This window comes from Anoplopoma fimbria, chromosome 19, assembly GCF_027596085.1.
Source record: "Anoplopoma fimbria isolate UVic2021 breed Golden Eagle Sablefish chromosome 19, Afim_UVic_2022, whole genome shotgun sequence".
Lineage (NCBI taxonomy): Eukaryota > Metazoa > Chordata > Actinopteri > Perciformes > Anoplopomatidae > Anoplopoma > Anoplopoma fimbria.
Window position 1 is genome coordinate 16829728 of NC_072467.1, and position 17783 is coordinate 16847510.

Sequence of the window (17783 nt, forward strand, 5' to 3'; positions counted from 1 at the left end):
GTAAACGTCAGGTGGTGCAACCAGATAAAACATTAATTTAGAACAATAAATAATAATTTTAAGTGAACAAATAGTTGATAACAATGATGTTAATAACTATTGCATTGCATATATTCATTTGTATATTTGTATCATTATTTTTAGCATTTTAAATGTAAAATCTATTGGCCAATTATTAAAAATACAAAACACATCCACAAAACACATATGTGTTAGGCACTGTAGACACTCTAAGGGATACTTGCCAAAAAAAGTGAAAAATGAATGGTAGGAAATGATATATATTTTAACAAATATTCGGTTGCGCCACCTGACATTTTTTAGCCAGTGAAGTTCAAAAATACTGTTAAAAATTGAATTGAACCACTTTGAAAAGTACTTTAGCAAATGAGACTTGTTTAACAACTATGCCCCACACATGAAAATATGCACTACTTCCAATTTGAAAATGATCTTTTTAGAAGCCTTATTCGTCATTGACCCCTTAATAAAAAAATACTGATGAGTGCAATTTTAATTCCTATGTTAGTTAATATTAAATTAATGAATTAATGAATTAATTAATTAATTAATTAATTAATTAATGAATTAATTAATTAATTAATAATATTATTTGTCTGTTTTTTAAACATTGTTGCACATGTATTGCTATGCATCCAAACGGTAAATTATACTAAATCCTTTTTCATATGTTTATTGTTTCATCAAGTGGTTGTGAGAGAGAGAGGGTATTAATCCTGTGTGGTTGGAGTCATCGTCACTTGGTACTGAGACTGTGGAGGCATATCATTTTATCACAGCAGAATTTATACAAAGACAATCACAGAGGCTTTTTCTCGTGTCTCAGTGACGTTGAGATAAAACCACAATGGTTTGCTAATAATAGCTGTCACCTTATCTCCTTCAAAGGAGACTTGGCAGTGTTACTGGGCCAGCCATACAAACTTCTCCTGGAAATTCTCTTGGCACAGGAACCAAGGGAGATAACAACAAAAAAACTGAAAAAAACAAATCCTGCTATTTTTGGATCTCATAGGTCCATTGGATTTATAATCCTGTATTCAAACATGTTATACTACCTCATCACAACTGCTGGAGGGGTTTTCTCTGCATGGGATTTTGTGTCAATGGCTCATTTTCTCCTAAGTAAAAACTGTATTGTATTTCTCAATGTTCTGAAATAAATAAACAAACAATTTAATTAAGTGTTTATTTTCATTTCTTAGTGTTCTGAAATAAATTAATAAAGTTTAGATTGTTTATTTATGAATATTCTGTGTAAATGAATAAATCTTTAGGTTCTCTGAAACAAACAATAGATCAGTTTTAAATGATTTCATCTATTGTTAAGTTCTTAAGTTTAAGAGCGTTCTGAGAGTTTTGAATAAATAAATGAATACATTTATGTGTTCTTAAACAAGTATATGCAAAGAAATACATTCAGTTTAATGTGCATTTTTTCTTAAATAATACATTTATGTTTCAATTACTTTTTCTTATAAATATATCCTGAAATAAACGGGTAAATAGATGAATAAAGAAATGAATAAAATAATACCGAAATAATTATATTAACCTACTCACACAGGTGTATTGAACGCTATATGATACATACAAGTGTTATAAAGTCTATCAATGTGACCTATGCTATCATACACATACACGTAGTGGCAGCTGTGCGCAGTGGTAGAGCAGGGTCGTCCTTCAATCAAAGGACCGGCGGTTCGATCCTCTAGTTAGATGGTCCTGATGGACAGGTGGCATCTTGCATGGTAGCTCCAGTCATCAGTGTATGAATGGGTGAATGATGATACAACAACCGTGCGCAAAATAAAGGCACATGTACATAAATAAATAAGGTAATAAAGTATTAAAAATAATTTCCTTACTCAGCAATGTTTGTAAATGCATTATGTATAGATCATTTATCTATACAGCACAATATCATACAATACGTAGGCACTTACACAGGGCGCTCTTAAATTAGAGTGCGAGCCTTCTTCATCTTCAGTTACAGTCTCCGGTTTCAGCACACTGTTATTGTTTGGCAGCATATCCCCAGTGTGATGTCAGACTCTCTGCACTCAAGTGTTTGTGCTTGTGCTTGTGTGAGGTGTGTTTGTGCTTGTGTTTGTGCTTGTGCGTGTGTGTGAGGTGTGTTTGTGCTTGTGCGTGTGTGAGGTGTGTTTGTGCGTGCTTGTGGAGAAATTCCTTAATCCATCTCTATGACAGCAGCACGCGAGTAGCTCTCACATCGACCTACTGCGCTACTTTCACTTAGGAAAGAGGAAGTCCAGGAAATAAAAAGCGTTTCCATTTCCTCATGCTGCCGGTGTTTCCCAGGTGCACTCAATAAATAGCGGTGAGGATGGCTGCAGGTCAAAGCAAAGCAAAGCAGATCAGCTCGTTAACAGCCAGCCATAAGACAGAGAGACAGAGAGGATGGACATGAAGCAGGTGAGTGAGACACAGACACCCGGGACAGCTGCTGCTACTGGCCGCTCTCTACCAGCTGTCTGTCTGACCCTCTGCCCCCTCCACAGATTCTCATCCTTGGACTTTGTCTCGTGCCCGTGTGGACGTGCAACATGAACCGGTGCTTCAATGAGAGCGAGCTGATCGGGGCGGTGAACAGGACGCTGAAGAGATGCTACCCGCAGCCCGAGGAGCCCCAACACGCGGGGAAGCACGACTCAGACCCCTCCTGCCCCGTGGCGTTTTTCCCGCAGTATGGCGGCATCCACGAGAGGTCTCTGTCCCCCTGGAGATACGTGTGAGTACCATCCCGACGCGGGACCCGCATATGTATTTCATTTAGAACGTTTTTACAAACAGCACATGGGTGAGATCAGCGCGTTTAAGGGCTGAACCTCCCGATGGAGACAAAGAAAGGATGGAGACCATTTGAGGGAAATGTGTCTCAATACAGAGACTATGATCCTGAAAACAGGCCTACTTTGTGATTGATTTGCTGCTCTGATGAGCTCCCAGTTAGACTGAAACTCTCAATGAGCTCATAAGATAGAAATTCCTACTGTGAATATATATCAGGATGAGTCACAGTTCAAGATTGGCTCGGGGAAGTTGTGAGAGCGAGATCCTAAAGTTTTTAAAGATACCAAAAACATGTCAGGTTAAAATATGGAGAAAACCTCTAAATGTGATGAATAGGTGCAGCCATTAAACTCAGACATTCCAAATAGGAAGTCTGCGAAAAAAGATAAGTAACTCTTAAGGGGGAATTACAATAACAATATATTTGTGCATCCCTTTGACCTCCAGAGAAGGGAAAGTCCCCCTCTATAGGCTATCCAATAGCGCAACTTTGCTGACACATGTTCCTTATGAATGACGTGAATGTACAATCTGTAATCCGTTGCACCGGTGATTGGAGATTTTTATGTTTTCCCCTGTACTTATGAGTTTCCACAGCTTTCTAAGTCCCCCTCCTAGCTTTGTCTCTCATCTTTAGGAGATCACTGAGCAGTCGAAGATTTTTCTTCTTCAACTTTCTGATCAATGGCCGGTTTAATCTGTTTGGGGTCCTGTATGTAGTCTGTCCCCTCCAAGTCTCATCAAGGGCAGAGCACACAGCACAGGGAAGTTTTTTTATATTCCTTGCAACCTAGAAACCAACCAATATGCCAAAGTGTTACCTGACCCCGGGTCTGCTGGTCTGTTACTCTGTGGTCATTTCATTAAACAACTTTATTGATGAATATGAACCCAAACTAAAATAATAAAGTATTAAGAAGTAGATTTTAACACTGGGATTCTGTACAGGACTGCAGTGGTGGGAAGTCCGCCTGCTACTTGCATCTAAACTGGGTGTTTCCATTTTATGCTACTTTAAACACCTACTCCACTACATTTCATAAAATATCATATTGTACATTTACATTTCTGCACTACAATACATTAGTTTTTCAACAGTTAGAGTAAAATGTTGAATAAAACATCTGATTAGTTTATAAAATACAATACAGTGTTAAATATGAATCCAGTGACTGGTTGGGGCCCCTGGTCACATTTTCATTTGCCCAAAGGACAAAGTGAAAACAGTGACTGGGAAACAACTCTGGGGCCCCTAATGGTCGGGGTCCTGGGGCAATTGGTACCTCAGCCGTGATGTGGTTCAATCTGGACTGAGGCCATGAAAAGGAGATGTGCCCCCCAAATGACAGCCTTAGTCACTTGCTATAATCTGAATATTTCCATAAATTATTTGGATTTAATGTGCAGGTTTATGTATTTTGCAATATTCAAATTGCAGTTGTGAAAACTGCAACAAATTACATTTATATTTATTATATATTTTGGTGTGGAAAAATAAATATTTTAACATTGAAATCAGTTGCATTTTTAGGAAAGCATTACTTATTGGATGTCACTCCTCGCTGTCTTTTGATAAGCTGCTCACTGAGTCATCTCGTTCCTTCCAGACTTGTAACAATGGAGGATCACTTTCCTTCCACCTATGCTAAGGCTGAGTGCCTGTGTTCAGGTTGCATCCTGATTCAGGCCAACAAATCCCCAGTGGAGAGCCACGACTACAACTCGTACGCCGTAATGCAGAACAGGGTGTTTCTCAAGAGGGAGCTCTGCAATGACAAGACAAAATACCGTCTGACGCCGGTGACTGTGAAAGTAGCAGTGGGCTGCACCTGCCTCAGAGCCAAGACCTCCAACTAGAAGACCAGACCAGCTGTCACAGGGGCACACTACAGTTCACGTTGTGTTTGTTTTAAAATGCACTAAGTCCTCTGGAAGCGCTCAGATAGGGACGTCAGGTCTGAAGGTGTGATTAGCGAGCAGACAGCGGTCAGCGGAGGGAACTTTGGTCAGCATGCTCTCTGATGGAAGTTTGACCAAGACAAGACACCCCTGGGATAACTTATATGAGGCTTCAAAAGTCAAATCACATCAGCCTTTTTTATAGGCCTATTTATTGTCATAATTGATGACATCATAATTTATACATTTATAATGTTTTTTGTAGTATGTGTTAACAGCTAATGTAAACTGGGTATTGACTATGTACTTCCTTTCATATTGATGGCCTTGTCATCGGAGAAAATAACTATTGTATAGTTTTGTAAAATAATAATTTAATCACTTATACTATTTGAATAATTATCTATTTATTAGGTCTGTTTTGCATGTGACATGTTTGAGCATTTATGCTCATGAGTGGATGAAGAAAACTTTGTATTTATTTATGATGAATATCTTCTAGGTTTTTGTCCCAGTGGGACATAAAAAGTCTGATGAAGACGAAATGTTCCGCTTCTTTGAAGCAAAATAAAGGAAAAAGGATTTTAAAGAAAACCAAATTCTTCTCTTCTCTATTTCCAATGCTGATATGCTGATGCGAGGCTGGATTACCAACCGGATAAAGGTCCAAAAGTCCCAGATGTCAGTGGGTTTCGGTAATTTCCGATTAGGGAAGAATGACTTTCCCTGGGGGGTGACACAAGAGTCGGGTATTTCAACAAATTTATTCAGGCTTTGTAGTTGTAGTTTTTAACTGTATTGGGTGTGGTCTAAAAAGATAGAAAAACTAAGAATTTTAGTGAAGTTGTAGTTTATTTGAAACTACTGAAGAAGGAAACTACAAAAATGACATGGGTAAAATAATACATTCCAAGACTTTTTTCTATTGTGATCCTTGATGAACAGTAAAGCTAAAGCATAAAATATTACAGCAATTATAGAAGTACCATTTGCCTCAAAAGCTTTATTAAAAACCTGAAACATAAAACAAATAGCACGTTGTGGTGCAGTTCTGTAGTGGCTGTAGATGTGGCTAAATATTGATTTGTTGTCTTGTTCAATATTCCATTCAGTTACTAATCTGCCTTTTTCCCAGTAGACATGACTACATAAGAAAAGTACAACAATATAAAGTGTGATGGCTGAAATGTTTCAGGGTGTTGGTATTGTTCATTATGGCTCACTGTCACACTAACATGGCTTACAGGGACACGTGACGAGTCAGAATTAAACAGATCGGCAGGTAGCCAAGGATTATTGCTGTATAATGTTTCTAGCACCAGGCTCTTCCTCAGACTTCTGAAAAATATAGAGCATTGCGGTCCTAAATACCCATAATGCATATCCAAACATGTGACATACCACACCTACAAATAGTCAATCATAAAATATAAGTAAGGAAATACATAGTATAACAAATACTTGCACCAATAGTATATCCAGGCTGCATATATAAAAATTTAAGAAATGTATTGTTCATAAAGATGATAATGCTATATAAAGGAACATGCCAGTTAAAATGTATCCTCCCTTAACAGTGTTCTTCATAAAGGACTCCAGCTGAAAAGCTGTCACACTAAATGTCTAAATATACGTGATAGGGAAAGGATTAAGTATTTACACAGGTATATCAATCTAAGATACATATGTACAAAAATATACAATATATATAACAGAGGTTTAATAAAAAAGCAATAACAATATAAACAAAGCAGAGATATGACATAACAGTAATAAACAAAACAAAAACATACTTAACTAGCATCACAGGTTATAGCAGATTTGAATCAAAATGAAGAAGTGAGTTTTGAGTGCAGTTTTTAAAGTGGCGAGTGACGGGGAATGTCTGAGGTGCTGGGGGATGTGAAGGGCTTTGAATGTAATGAGGAGAATCCCTATGTGATGTTGTCTCTGGTGCGGGAGTAGGCATGGATGAGTGTTTCGGCGACTGAGGAGGAGAGGGAGGGGCTTAGACGGGTGATGTTTTTGGGATGAAAGATATATCAAATATTGATTTCTGAACTCTTCCTAAGTTAAAACATTAGTATTGTGTTGTTTAAAAATGAATATGAACTTGTGTTTTCTTTGCATTATTCGAGATCTGAAAACACTGCATCTTTTTTATTATTTTGACCAGGTGTCATTTTCTGCAAATAAATGCTCTAAATAACAATATTTTTATTTGAAATTTGGGAGAAATGTTGTCAGTAGTAATTCATTTTACTCAAACACATACCAATAAATAGTAAAACCAGAGAAACTGATCATTTTGATGTGGTCTCTTAATTTTTTCCAGAGCTGTATATATCTATATATATATGTATGAAGAAATAAATAAATCAACAAATCCAAACTGTACAACAATAACTGTAAATTGTTCTATTTATTACTTTATCAAAGTATTTTTTACAAAGTGGTGACACATGAACACTTTCATTGAAAATGATTTTAGATGTGGGCGTTGCAGTGAGTAACGATCCATGAACATCTGGGCTGAGACACCTTTTCTTCCTTTATGTAGCAAACTTCTTCTGCCGGACAGGTGCAGGCAGCTGAGACATGATGTCCAGCAGGGGGCGCTCCACTACAACCAGAGAATGGTCTTCCAGTAAGCTCACACACATGAGGTGCTGCAGGACAGATCATTAGGAGAACAAAACACATCAGATAAATATTGATTATTTGAAAGCAGACCTTACCGAGTGTCGTTAACACTGGCCTAATGATGGTAGTTTAAAGGTTATGGTTTTAGGTTGAAGGCAAATGTCTTCACAGCGATATAAAGTAGATATTAGAGAGGGAATTATGACCTGTTCTTTCTAGCACTGGCTCTAAACAGCTTATAGTACATATTTAAAACTACTAACGCCATAAAAAAAACATAAAAAGAAAAGCAGCAAAAAAGAAAACAATAATTTATTTCCTATTCATTTGAATTATGTGTTTTTATGCAAACAGCTATAGATGACATGAAGTATAAAGAAAACATTTGGAGTTTTTGACTGTCAACACTGACTGTGCAGTTGAAATTATTCTTCAGGATGGCGATGATTGGACATTTGTTTTTTTATATATATATAGTTTTTTTAATACACAGGTGTCGGATAGGTACTATGATAACATGTACAGGTATCGGAATCTGGATGGAATAAAATGGCAATGCAACATCTCTACCAAAAAAAAATTTTTAGATCACAGAAAAATCTACACAAAAACGTAATAAATGAATGGTGTGGTGCAGATGAATTTTCTTGTGATATGTTATTCCTCGATTCTCGCATGATCTTGTTTTTTGCGAGGATCTAGCTTCACCTCTATGAAAGCTACTTCGATCATTTATTTTACAAAATTGGTGCCCACAAGCAATATTGGAAAAAGAAATTGAGGCTCAAATGCTATACAGATTGAACTATTAACATTATCTCTTGTCAGCTCCTCTGTGCTCTGTGTAAACAGCCTGCAGTTCGTTCGCAGTTTCACAACGTTTTTGTGACGCAACGGTTTGTCTCAGCCAAGTCAATCATGCCTATCCCTATTGACGGGAGCTGAATCTAATGTTTTTTTTACTAGATGTGGTCATTGCAGATGGATTAACATTGACATTTGAAATGAGACATGTAGAACAAAATGATTTTGTTTGTAGACATGATGTGTTTAAGGTCTGCCAGAAAGTTGAAAATCTGACAATAAATTCTGTTTTCACCACTTCTTGCTATGACAAACGGAGACATTTTTTAAAGGGTTTCAGAGGGTTAAACACGCTCCCACCAACACAGTCCTTTGAGCAGCATCTGTCAGAATCCCTGCTCAGAATTGTGCAGCAGTTAAAGTAGAGCTCCACTGTGCTCTGGGTAACCGTACCTGGAAATTCTTGCATATCTTGAAGGCGTGGCTGTGTCTGATCCTCTCTGGCTCAGGAAGACTCCTCAGTTTCATCTGATTGTAGAGCAAGTTCTTTGCTTCAGGTAGGGGCTGTATGTGGAGACACAACAACAGGCTCATAAAGCAACAGTCATCACTACTTGTGTATGGACGTGGCAGACAGGTGTCAGTTCAAACAAGCGCTCACATACCAGACTCTGGTCGATGATACAGAACATGAACATGTCGTGCAGAATTATGTGAGCTGGATTTTTAGGATTGAAAGCGACGTGGGTGATGGGGGTGTCCCTCTCCAGCCACAGAGCGTGCAGTCCTTGTTTCTGCAGCTTCCGACTCCACTCTGTGTACTCCTTCTGCACCAGAGAGTACTCAAATATCTGCAACACACACACACACACACACAGCAGGACACAGGCATTGTAAGGAGACCTGAAGCTATCTCAATATTAGCTTTAAGAAACTTTTCTGTGTGGTCCTCTTATAATGTGGTGAGCAGAGCACATGGTTTATAAGATAACGGAGTCTGAAGCAGTGTTACCTGCTGGTCAGCATGCACCACAACAAGGTTGCTGGTTGTTGGGTGGACGGCTATGGCAGTGGGACACGAGCCATACACTGGAACCGTACAATGATGCTGCAAACATAAAGGGACATTGGTAGTTTACCGTTGTTGCTTTAGCAAAAATGTTTATATTTTACCTAGATAGAGTTAAAACTCACCTTTAGCTTGTCAATGTTGTAGACATGGATCTCGCAGTCCGTGTTTGCTGTAGCGAGCCATTTGCCATCCTCACTGGGGAACAGCAGGTGGACCGGCTGTCTGGAGCCTGGAGGTCACACACACACACACACACACACACACACACACACACACACACACACACACACACACACACACAACACTTTAGAAAACAGAAAGCTGCAGGGTGCTAGGTTAAGTGGTGTGATTGTGTGTGGTGCAACTTTTCACTTTGCGTCAACGATTATAGTGTAGTATACGGCACTACGTTTTCAAAAAGTTTGTTTTATTTAACTTGACATCTGGGGCAACATTTAACATCTCGTAAAAATGCAACAAACACATTTATCTTGAATAGTGGATATGTGTATGAATGTAGATGACAACACTGAATGGCCTTTAAGAAACCTTAAAGTATTCATGTTTGACTTTGTCCGACTAGATTCTACGGGGATGTTATTGTAAATGAAGCACACTAATTAAGGTACAGTGATTGCATTAAAAGAACATTTTATTTCTTCCATTATGATTTTAAGAGCAACTTACCAGCCCGTTCTAGCTTTAACACGCTCTCTTCACCAATTCATAACTACAATTACAGAATGACTATTGTATGTCTCCGACAACCAGTCATGTTAGTTTACATCCATGTATCTCCAAAGGCTCATCACTTCATCATTTTATCCTATTAGACATTTGTATGAAATTGTTTTAATAAGCTTATGAAGTCAGTGGGTGGGCAATATGACCTAAATTGATACAGTATTTTTGTTTGGAGATGAGAAAGGAAGAGCAGGTGCTGTCCACTGTACCAGGATAGGGTTAGCATTATACTGTTCAACACTAACAACATGTCACCTGGTTCAATTCAAACTGTTTTTACATTTAGACATATTTATGTTCTTTGGTTTATACAGTGGAACCTATAGGCTTACTTTACACACAAAAACATTGCATAATTATTGTGTAATAAAAGTATGTTTGTATACATTATTGAAAACATACCTTTTTCTTACGTATATGTACAGTTAAAGACATACTTCTATAATTCAAATCCAAAATAATGCAAACACAAAGATGAAATAAAGAAGGTGTTAATAATTTTAGTAAATCATTTTGAATAGACTGTGGCAGGAATAAATTCTGGTACATGACTGTAAAGTGACCCTCGTTTTTACAATCATTGTCACTTTTTTGACTCTGTCGAATATGATTAACATTAGTGATTGGATTCAGACTCACTTGACTTGGGTTTCAGCGTATGAAGGTATTTGCACTCTGGCTGGTTGAGGGCAACGACGATGACTGAAGAATTGCTGGAGGAAGCGAAGAGTTTGGAGGAGTCAGTGGAGAAGCAGAGCTGGTGGGCCGAGCGAAGGTCCTTAGGTAGTTTGGACACCTAGAGGGAGGAAGAGGAGGGAGACGAGAAGAGTGAGCTTCATCGTGGTCATGTACACAGTCTATTACAGTGTAACACGGAAATCCTCAAACACAAATACAATGTCTCTACATTTAGCTCAAGCTCTAAACAGACTTGGAGTGAGCCAGTTAGTGAGGTTTAGTGTGGGTTTACTTAACATCCCATATACAGATCACTACGTTGATGTGTGAACAAGGACTGATCCAGACAGTAGTATACAGAGCAGCACAGTCAGTGTTGAGGAGCCCACCTTGGCGATGCTGATGTTGTTGTTCTGTAATCTGTAAAGACGGAAACTGGAGACAGTAGAGTATGCCAGCCAGCCTCCACATGGAGACAAAGCACTGCAGCAGATGTGATCCTCCCCCTGCAGAAATCAGCACACAGTCAGCTTTCCGTTTCAATATCCTCAAAACTCAAAGATGAAATAAAACAGGCACAGAACAACCAAAGGCAGTGAGGTCAACTGACATGGATGGACCTCCTGGGGTGGTCTATGTCCACTTTTAAAGACTAGAAAAGAGGTTTGTTGTTGTTGTGGGGAAATGATGGAAAAAAAGCTCATCACACAAAGTCAATAGTGTGAGAAAGTAGATTGATTGTCTCGTCTGTAGCCCTACATTTTGGTCAGATTCATACAGGAAAAGTTTGCATCAATTAGCTTTCACAAATTCATTTTACTTGTTTTCATTATCAAGTTGTAGCATCTGGAGCAAACGTTTTGGATATTAGTGCATACCAAATACACAATGTTGACTAAAAGCATAAATTACCACAAACTTATCAATAATGGCCTCTAAAGCCCCTTGAGTATGTAGGCATGGCTTTTTTATGACAACATACTGTGGTGTTGCTGGAATGACTCACATTAATTGAGTTAAAGTGCTTCCATTAAAAGAAAAAAGAAAAAATCCCAAAGGTAGTATGGTTAAGATATGGTTAAAGCTGAGTGATAAGAGAAAGATGAAAAAAAAAGCCTAAGCTGTAAAGGTTAAAGAAAGATTAGGTGAATGAAAATAAAAAAACTACATGGTTATAGTTTGTTTAAAGCGGGCAGCACAACAAGTGGACAACACAATATTGACACGTTGTCGCCTTGACAAATGAGTTGACAAGTATTTGCCCATTTACACAGCTCACACAGTAATATTAGCAATTGTGTGCTAAAGAGAATATTACAATAATCACCGTTTTGGTCTACACCAACTTCAAAGAAAAGTATCTGTCCCTCTAGCTGCTCAATGCTCCACTATGCTCACCACTACGTACTTCATTACATAATAGACAGTACAGAGATGACAGGAAATGAAGATGGTAACAGCGTGCTACAGCTAGTCGCTAACTTTACTATGGGTTTAGTCAAGATTTTTCTCAGAAAATGTGGTTTATGCAAGCAGTGTTTGCAGACTGGAAAACCAAAACAGCTACTGTAACTGGCATAATTATGTAGCTATATATAGATATACAGCTGTACTGTATATCTATATTAGCCAGCCGGCTCATAAAAAAACAGCTATTTGTTTACATGGATGTTTTAGCCAGTATCAGGTGCTATCCATGTACTATTAGCTACTGTGCTAACTGTAAAGTGATAGTGTGCTTATGCTGCGATTGTGGCATGGCTGTTTAGCCAAATCTCACATTATGAAAGCAGTATGGCACTGCGGATGGCAGCCACTGCGGAACACTCTATGGTGCCTACTTCTTTCTGTTTATTTTGTCATTTTTCAGCTCCCTTTCCGATTACATTCACCAGGGAGAGTGTTTTGCAGAGACTAGTTGTAGGAGCAGCAGCTCTCAACTAGATTTTCAGGATAAGCAGACGGGGGGAGTGCACCAGAGTACTGGGCTGTATAACTGCACTCCCCTCTATACATCTGGAATATGTATGCTCTCTGGCCAACATGATTGATGAACTGATGATTCTCAACAAAGCAGCAGTATAAAAACAGAGTCAATTTCGATTTGTCCACATACTTAGCAAATAAAGCTGATCATGTATCAATTAATAAATAAAAAGATTTGTCTGTATCGAAACATGCAAAAGCCCCTCATAATATAAAAAAAAAAAAAAAAAAAAGCGATGTGAGATTGTTTCACCTGTCTAACACAGACGGTTTCAGAGGAAGTTAAGCTTCCACTGAGCCATACAGATGTCATGTTTTTGAATGGAATACAAAGACACACCTTCCTCTTCAGCTGGATCAGTTTCTCTGGTTTTCTCTTCACAGGAAGGCTGTCGCCAGGCTTTCCTGTTATCAAACACAATAAAATACATTTCATACACTTTAACAACTGTTCAAAGCTGTTGTGCCTTTTCATTAGATCTCCTTTAGTTTGTTTGCCACTTCTCGCATTCTAATGTTTTACTCACCATGCTCGTCGCTCTCCCCTAGTCTCCACAGCTCTAAATGATCTGGGAACTGGAAGAGCAGCAGTCCTGCTTTCTTTGCGCAACAAACCAGGCTTCTCTACATGGGAGACAGAGATAAGCATGTCACCATGGGAACAGTCATGATATACATTTTTTTATATATTTTCCCCTTCCTTTCAATCTGCACTCAATACTCCATAATGACAAAGCCAACATAGGATTCATTTTTTTACAAATACATTATAAAAATAATATCCCAGTGACATAAGTGTTCAGAGCACCTTTGGCAGTGATTACAACCTTGAGTCTTCTTGGTACAGCTAGGTATTGTTTAAGAAAATACAGAGCCAGTATAAATACCTGTACAAATACCAGTACCCTGGAAGTGATACAGACATCAATAGAGTACTTCATAAGATACCCATCCTATGAAAAGAAGCTGTGTGTCCTGCCGGAGAGTTATGGACACACCACTGCAAAGCTCTCACACAGCAGTTACTGCTGATAGCGTGTCCGCAATTGTTTGCACGGCCAGAGTGACGTCACACCCGGCCCTTCACGGAGGTCTCTGCATACATGCACTTTTGGATCTTTTCATTCATTCAATATGCACTGGCTATTTTCAACTATCTTCTTCTACTTTATCCACATGTACCCCCTTGTTTAAATGTCAATATTGAATTGATCAAAAAAAAAAAAAAAAAAATCTGAGAGGTGAATTTTTTTGCTACTAAATATGTACTCACATGTGGGAAAGCCATTTTGCGCATCGCTGACTCCTGGGTGTTCTTTTCCACCTTGTCCAACAGGGGACGCACTACCAGCTGGGTGTCCATACCTGACAGGATTACAATCATCAACATCTTCTTGTCATATGATATGTTCACATTTAAAATGTAATAAAACATTTTTTGGAATGTATGTCATTGTGCAGTAAATGTTTCTGTGTTTAGGACATAACTAAAAACAAACATGGTGTCTGATTTAATACCAATAATAAGGATATGCACATATCTGATTAGTTATGTGTTGTACATGACATCAGAGGGCATTATTGTGTCTCATTGATGGCTTTGGCTATGCTTTAGCATTAAAATAATGTTGGATAAAAGATGAATGCCATCAATAACTGTTTTAGAGTCTGAATAGTTTAAACCAGAGTAATGCCAGGTTCAGACTACACAATATCAGCTGACCAAAAAAAGGGCATTATTTATGGGTATCAAGGAGGACAACGGCAGACGCAACATCTGGGACGCCTCACTGCTATGGACGTCACTGTTTGTTTAAGTTCTTGTTCCCAGAAGCCATACTCTAGCACCTACTTTCTGATGACATCACACGGGTTGTGATGGACTGCAAGCTTTGATTGGTCTGGGACCAACGTGTGGTCTGTAAACTCTCTTGGCCGAGTCAAGATAAGAATTCATTGCTATTATTACCTAATCTGACGCAGTGACCATAATAGAAGACAAAATTATTGTGTAGTCGAAACCAGAGCTGAGAGTGTGCAGCCATGCTCGGTGAGACGGATCTAAATACAAAAGACTCAGGCTAGTATAGCAATATGTTCACAATGACAATGCATATGTGTTCATGGTGGTAGCATTCTAATGTTGGCTAACTGGCTGAGACTGATGGGAATATAATTTCTTCCCTCAAAATACCTTTCCATTTTGAATTTTTTTTCCAGTGCATAAAAGCATAAGTGAAACTAGATCATTAATGAATGACAAAGGTGCTTGCATATGGGCTCTACATCTTTTGGATAGCAGTTTTTCTTCGGGGCTTCTGTAACGCATCAAGCCTCTGTGGCAGGTGACCCCACACCTATGAGAGACAGTGTATGTGTGTATATGCATGTATGTATGCATCTAAACATAAATATAAATCATAGACCAACAGCAGTTTTTACACTGACCTCCAGACACCACAGCAGTTTCGGTATGGGCGAGAGCCCTCACATCATGCGAGTGGTTTTTAAAGGTCCTGGTTCGAACCCAATCCTTATCCTGCTGGTCCACAGTAGCGGAGATGAACTGAAACTGGACGACGGTGCCCTCTGACGTCCCGGCTACCAGACTGCTCTCATCCTTTTAAAACATAAGAAGGTTTAACATCACTGTTTCTCTGAGGATGTGCACCTTATCCTGCCCTCAGATAAGAAGTTGTGCCCTAATTTTTGGTGACAAACTTTACCTGTGAAACAGACAGAGACAGAACATCCCACTTGGTGACCAGGTGACTTCTGACCAGCGTTCCTGTGAGTCCATCCCAGACCTGGATCTTTCCTGCAGAGTCACCGCTAACAATGGTGTGGTCAGACAGGAAGGCAATGCTCCAAACCACCACCTCTCTGCTCTTGGATGCTCCAACACCTCTCTCCACCAGCAGCCTGTGTGTGGCGTGGCCTGTAGTCCACAAAAGCAAACAAAATTAATAAAAATTCACAATCTTATCACTGGGGGATATTTTAGGAATACATGGAGTTTAGAGTTAACATTTACAAATATCATCTTCTAATGTTCCATTTTTAACTGATGGTGGGCTCTGTGCTATTGTTCAGGATCGGGTTGTATCGACTTACCCGTCTCAGCATCAAAGATTCTGATCATGTCCATCATGCCGGCAGCAATCAGTGTACCAGAGGGATGCCAGGAGAGAGATATAATGCGACCTTGAAGATCACATAAAACATAATTAAACTGTGAATGTCACTAAGGGGGCTTTCACACCTGTAATTGATTGAAAAAATATAACACACTGTTGCATTATAGTTCTGGTCTGTTTTCATTTCTCCTTGGAGGAAAACAAAAATGAATTATCATCGCTACACAAAGGTAAAACCACACCAGTGGTCCATACTGGCTGTCATACACTGAGCATGAACAAATCTGTTTTCTTGTTTCTAGATAAAAAAAAATGGGCTTTCCACATTTTGGACACTGGTCACATACAGGAGCTAAAATAATAAGAGTAATTATCTGGACATAGGCGTGTATTTATAAAGGTATGAATGAAGATGTATCAATGAACACAACTGCCAGCTGATAATAAGAAATACTTCTGAATCAGCTCGTTGTCTTACCTTTTTGCCTGTCAAGGTTTCTTTGAAACTGAATCCTCTCCTCAAGTATTTCAAACATCTTCACCGTCCCATCCTCACAACCGACCTGACAAGGAAAACATCCATTCAATGAATTATCAAAAGCTGAAGGCTCGTCACCTAGATTCCAAACATTAGCCTGGGCGGAATAATTTGAGCATCAGGCGTGGACTATCCACAAGTTCTTCACTGACCGCTAAGAGTGTTCCCTGGCCGTTGCCGCTGATGGCCCAGATCGGTCCTCCGTAGGCCTCCACCGTGTACCTGGGCCTGAGGTTCTCCAGATCATACTCAGTGATCTCTCCATTCAAACCAGCACTGAACAGACGTCGGCCCACCCAGCACAGAGCCTCGGCAGCCCTGCCGTCCTGTCCTGGGATGACCTGAAACATAATAAAAAAAATAAAAATAAAAACAAAACAGGTCTGGAGGTTATCCTCTACACAGATTTGCTTTCTAGCCTCACACCCAGCTCTTGAAGGGAGGCAGTGATGTGCAAAACTCCATTGACCAATTAAGCAGTCTGGTGGTTTGTTTTGAACTTCTACAAAGCGCATGGAAAGGAGAATGAGTCTTGAGATTTGAGCACTGAGGAGCACTCTCTGCTCTACTGGTAGAGCAGGGTCGTCTGCTATCAGAGGACCAGTGTTTCGATCCCAGCTTCTGTACTCTTTGCATGGTAGCCAGTGAATGGGTGAATGACGACATGTAGTGTCTGATGACACTCCCGGCCATCAGTCTATGAATGCTAGTGAATGGTATGTCATTCAACATACATGACATACTACAGTGGTTAATCAATTTATGTTTGAATGTTAACTATTCTTTAAAACTTGCCTTACAAAAAGCTGTCATCAACCCACACAATGTAGACACCGAGCACATGGAGCTTCTTTCATTCAGTCTGCTTCAAAGTGCTGTTTGGTTGTTAATACAGATGGCCGAATGAAGCCGATGACTTTAGATTTTTTTTTTTCATACACACGTGGATCATGTGGGAAGGCTGTGTGGGGTATTTCTGAGTAGTTCCCTTACCTTTTCCTGGAAGTAGTTGTCAGCGAAGTTGAAGATCTCCAGAGCTCCGTCGGCCCGGGCCAGAGCGAGCCGCTCAGTGCGGCTGTTAAACGCCATGGCTCGGATAGCGGTGGGCATGTAGTCGAAGAACCGAACCCGGTGCACCTTGAACTCACCCATTTTAACTAGTAAGAAAAACACAAACAGGAGGCGGATTGAAGCTGGGCAGGCGACGGCAAAGCACGAGCTTAAAACCCGCTGTCCGTTAGCTAAATGTAAAACCTCACAGGTCAGACACACCGAGAGACAACTATCGGTTCTTTTGACTCCTACAGTATTTACAGCCCTCATAAAATAAAAGCTTACCCGATGTTTTACCTCCACGGTCACTAAGCTGTCTTTGCTTTTAACTCCACGCTGGAAAACATCAGCGGCCACGTTGAGAACCTTTGAACCGGTAACGAATCACCCAAAC

General features: G+C 39.5%; 2 protein-coding genes across 3 annotated transcripts; one reads left to right on the top strand and one right to left on the bottom strand.

The window, feature by feature from the left end:
* The first annotated feature begins 2378 nt into the window (after nt 1-2378).
* On the top strand, nt 2379-4711 carry il17c (interleukin 17c). Its single transcript, XM_054620803.1, has 3 exons — nt 2379-2457; nt 2544-2773; nt 4443-4711. Exons 1-3 carry the CDS (start codon nt 2443-2445, stop codon nt 4690-4692), a joined length of 495 nt encoding a protein of 164 aa, XP_054476778.1. The 5' UTR covers nt 2379-2442; the 3' UTR covers nt 4693-4711.
* A 2426-nt stretch (nt 4712-7137) lies between these two features.
* LOC129108794 (U3 small nucleolar RNA-associated protein 4 homolog) lies at nt 7138-17767 on the bottom strand. Of its 2 annotated transcripts, none has more exons than XM_054620712.1 (17): nt 17687-17767; nt 17330-17493; nt 16489-16677; nt 16277-16361; nt 15776-15865; nt 15388-15599; nt 15110-15281; nt 13935-14026; nt 13189-13285; nt 13002-13066; nt 11065-11181; nt 10637-10793; nt 9376-9482; nt 9194-9289; nt 8847-9032; nt 8635-8745; nt 7138-7403 (listed from the first exon to the last, which is right to left on the bottom strand). In XM_054620712.1, the coding sequence occupies exons 2-17, from the start codon at nt 17486-17488 to the stop codon at nt 7287-7289; spliced, it is 2052 nt and encodes a 683-aa protein (XP_054476687.1). In that variant the 5' UTR covers nt 17489-17493; nt 17687-17767; the 3' UTR covers nt 7138-7286. The 2 variants fall into 2 exon arrangements, with proteins under 2 accessions (XP_054476687.1, XP_054476686.1); XM_054620711.1 differs by having other exon boundaries at nt 17675-17759.
* Nucleotides 17768-17783: the final 16 nt, after the last annotated feature.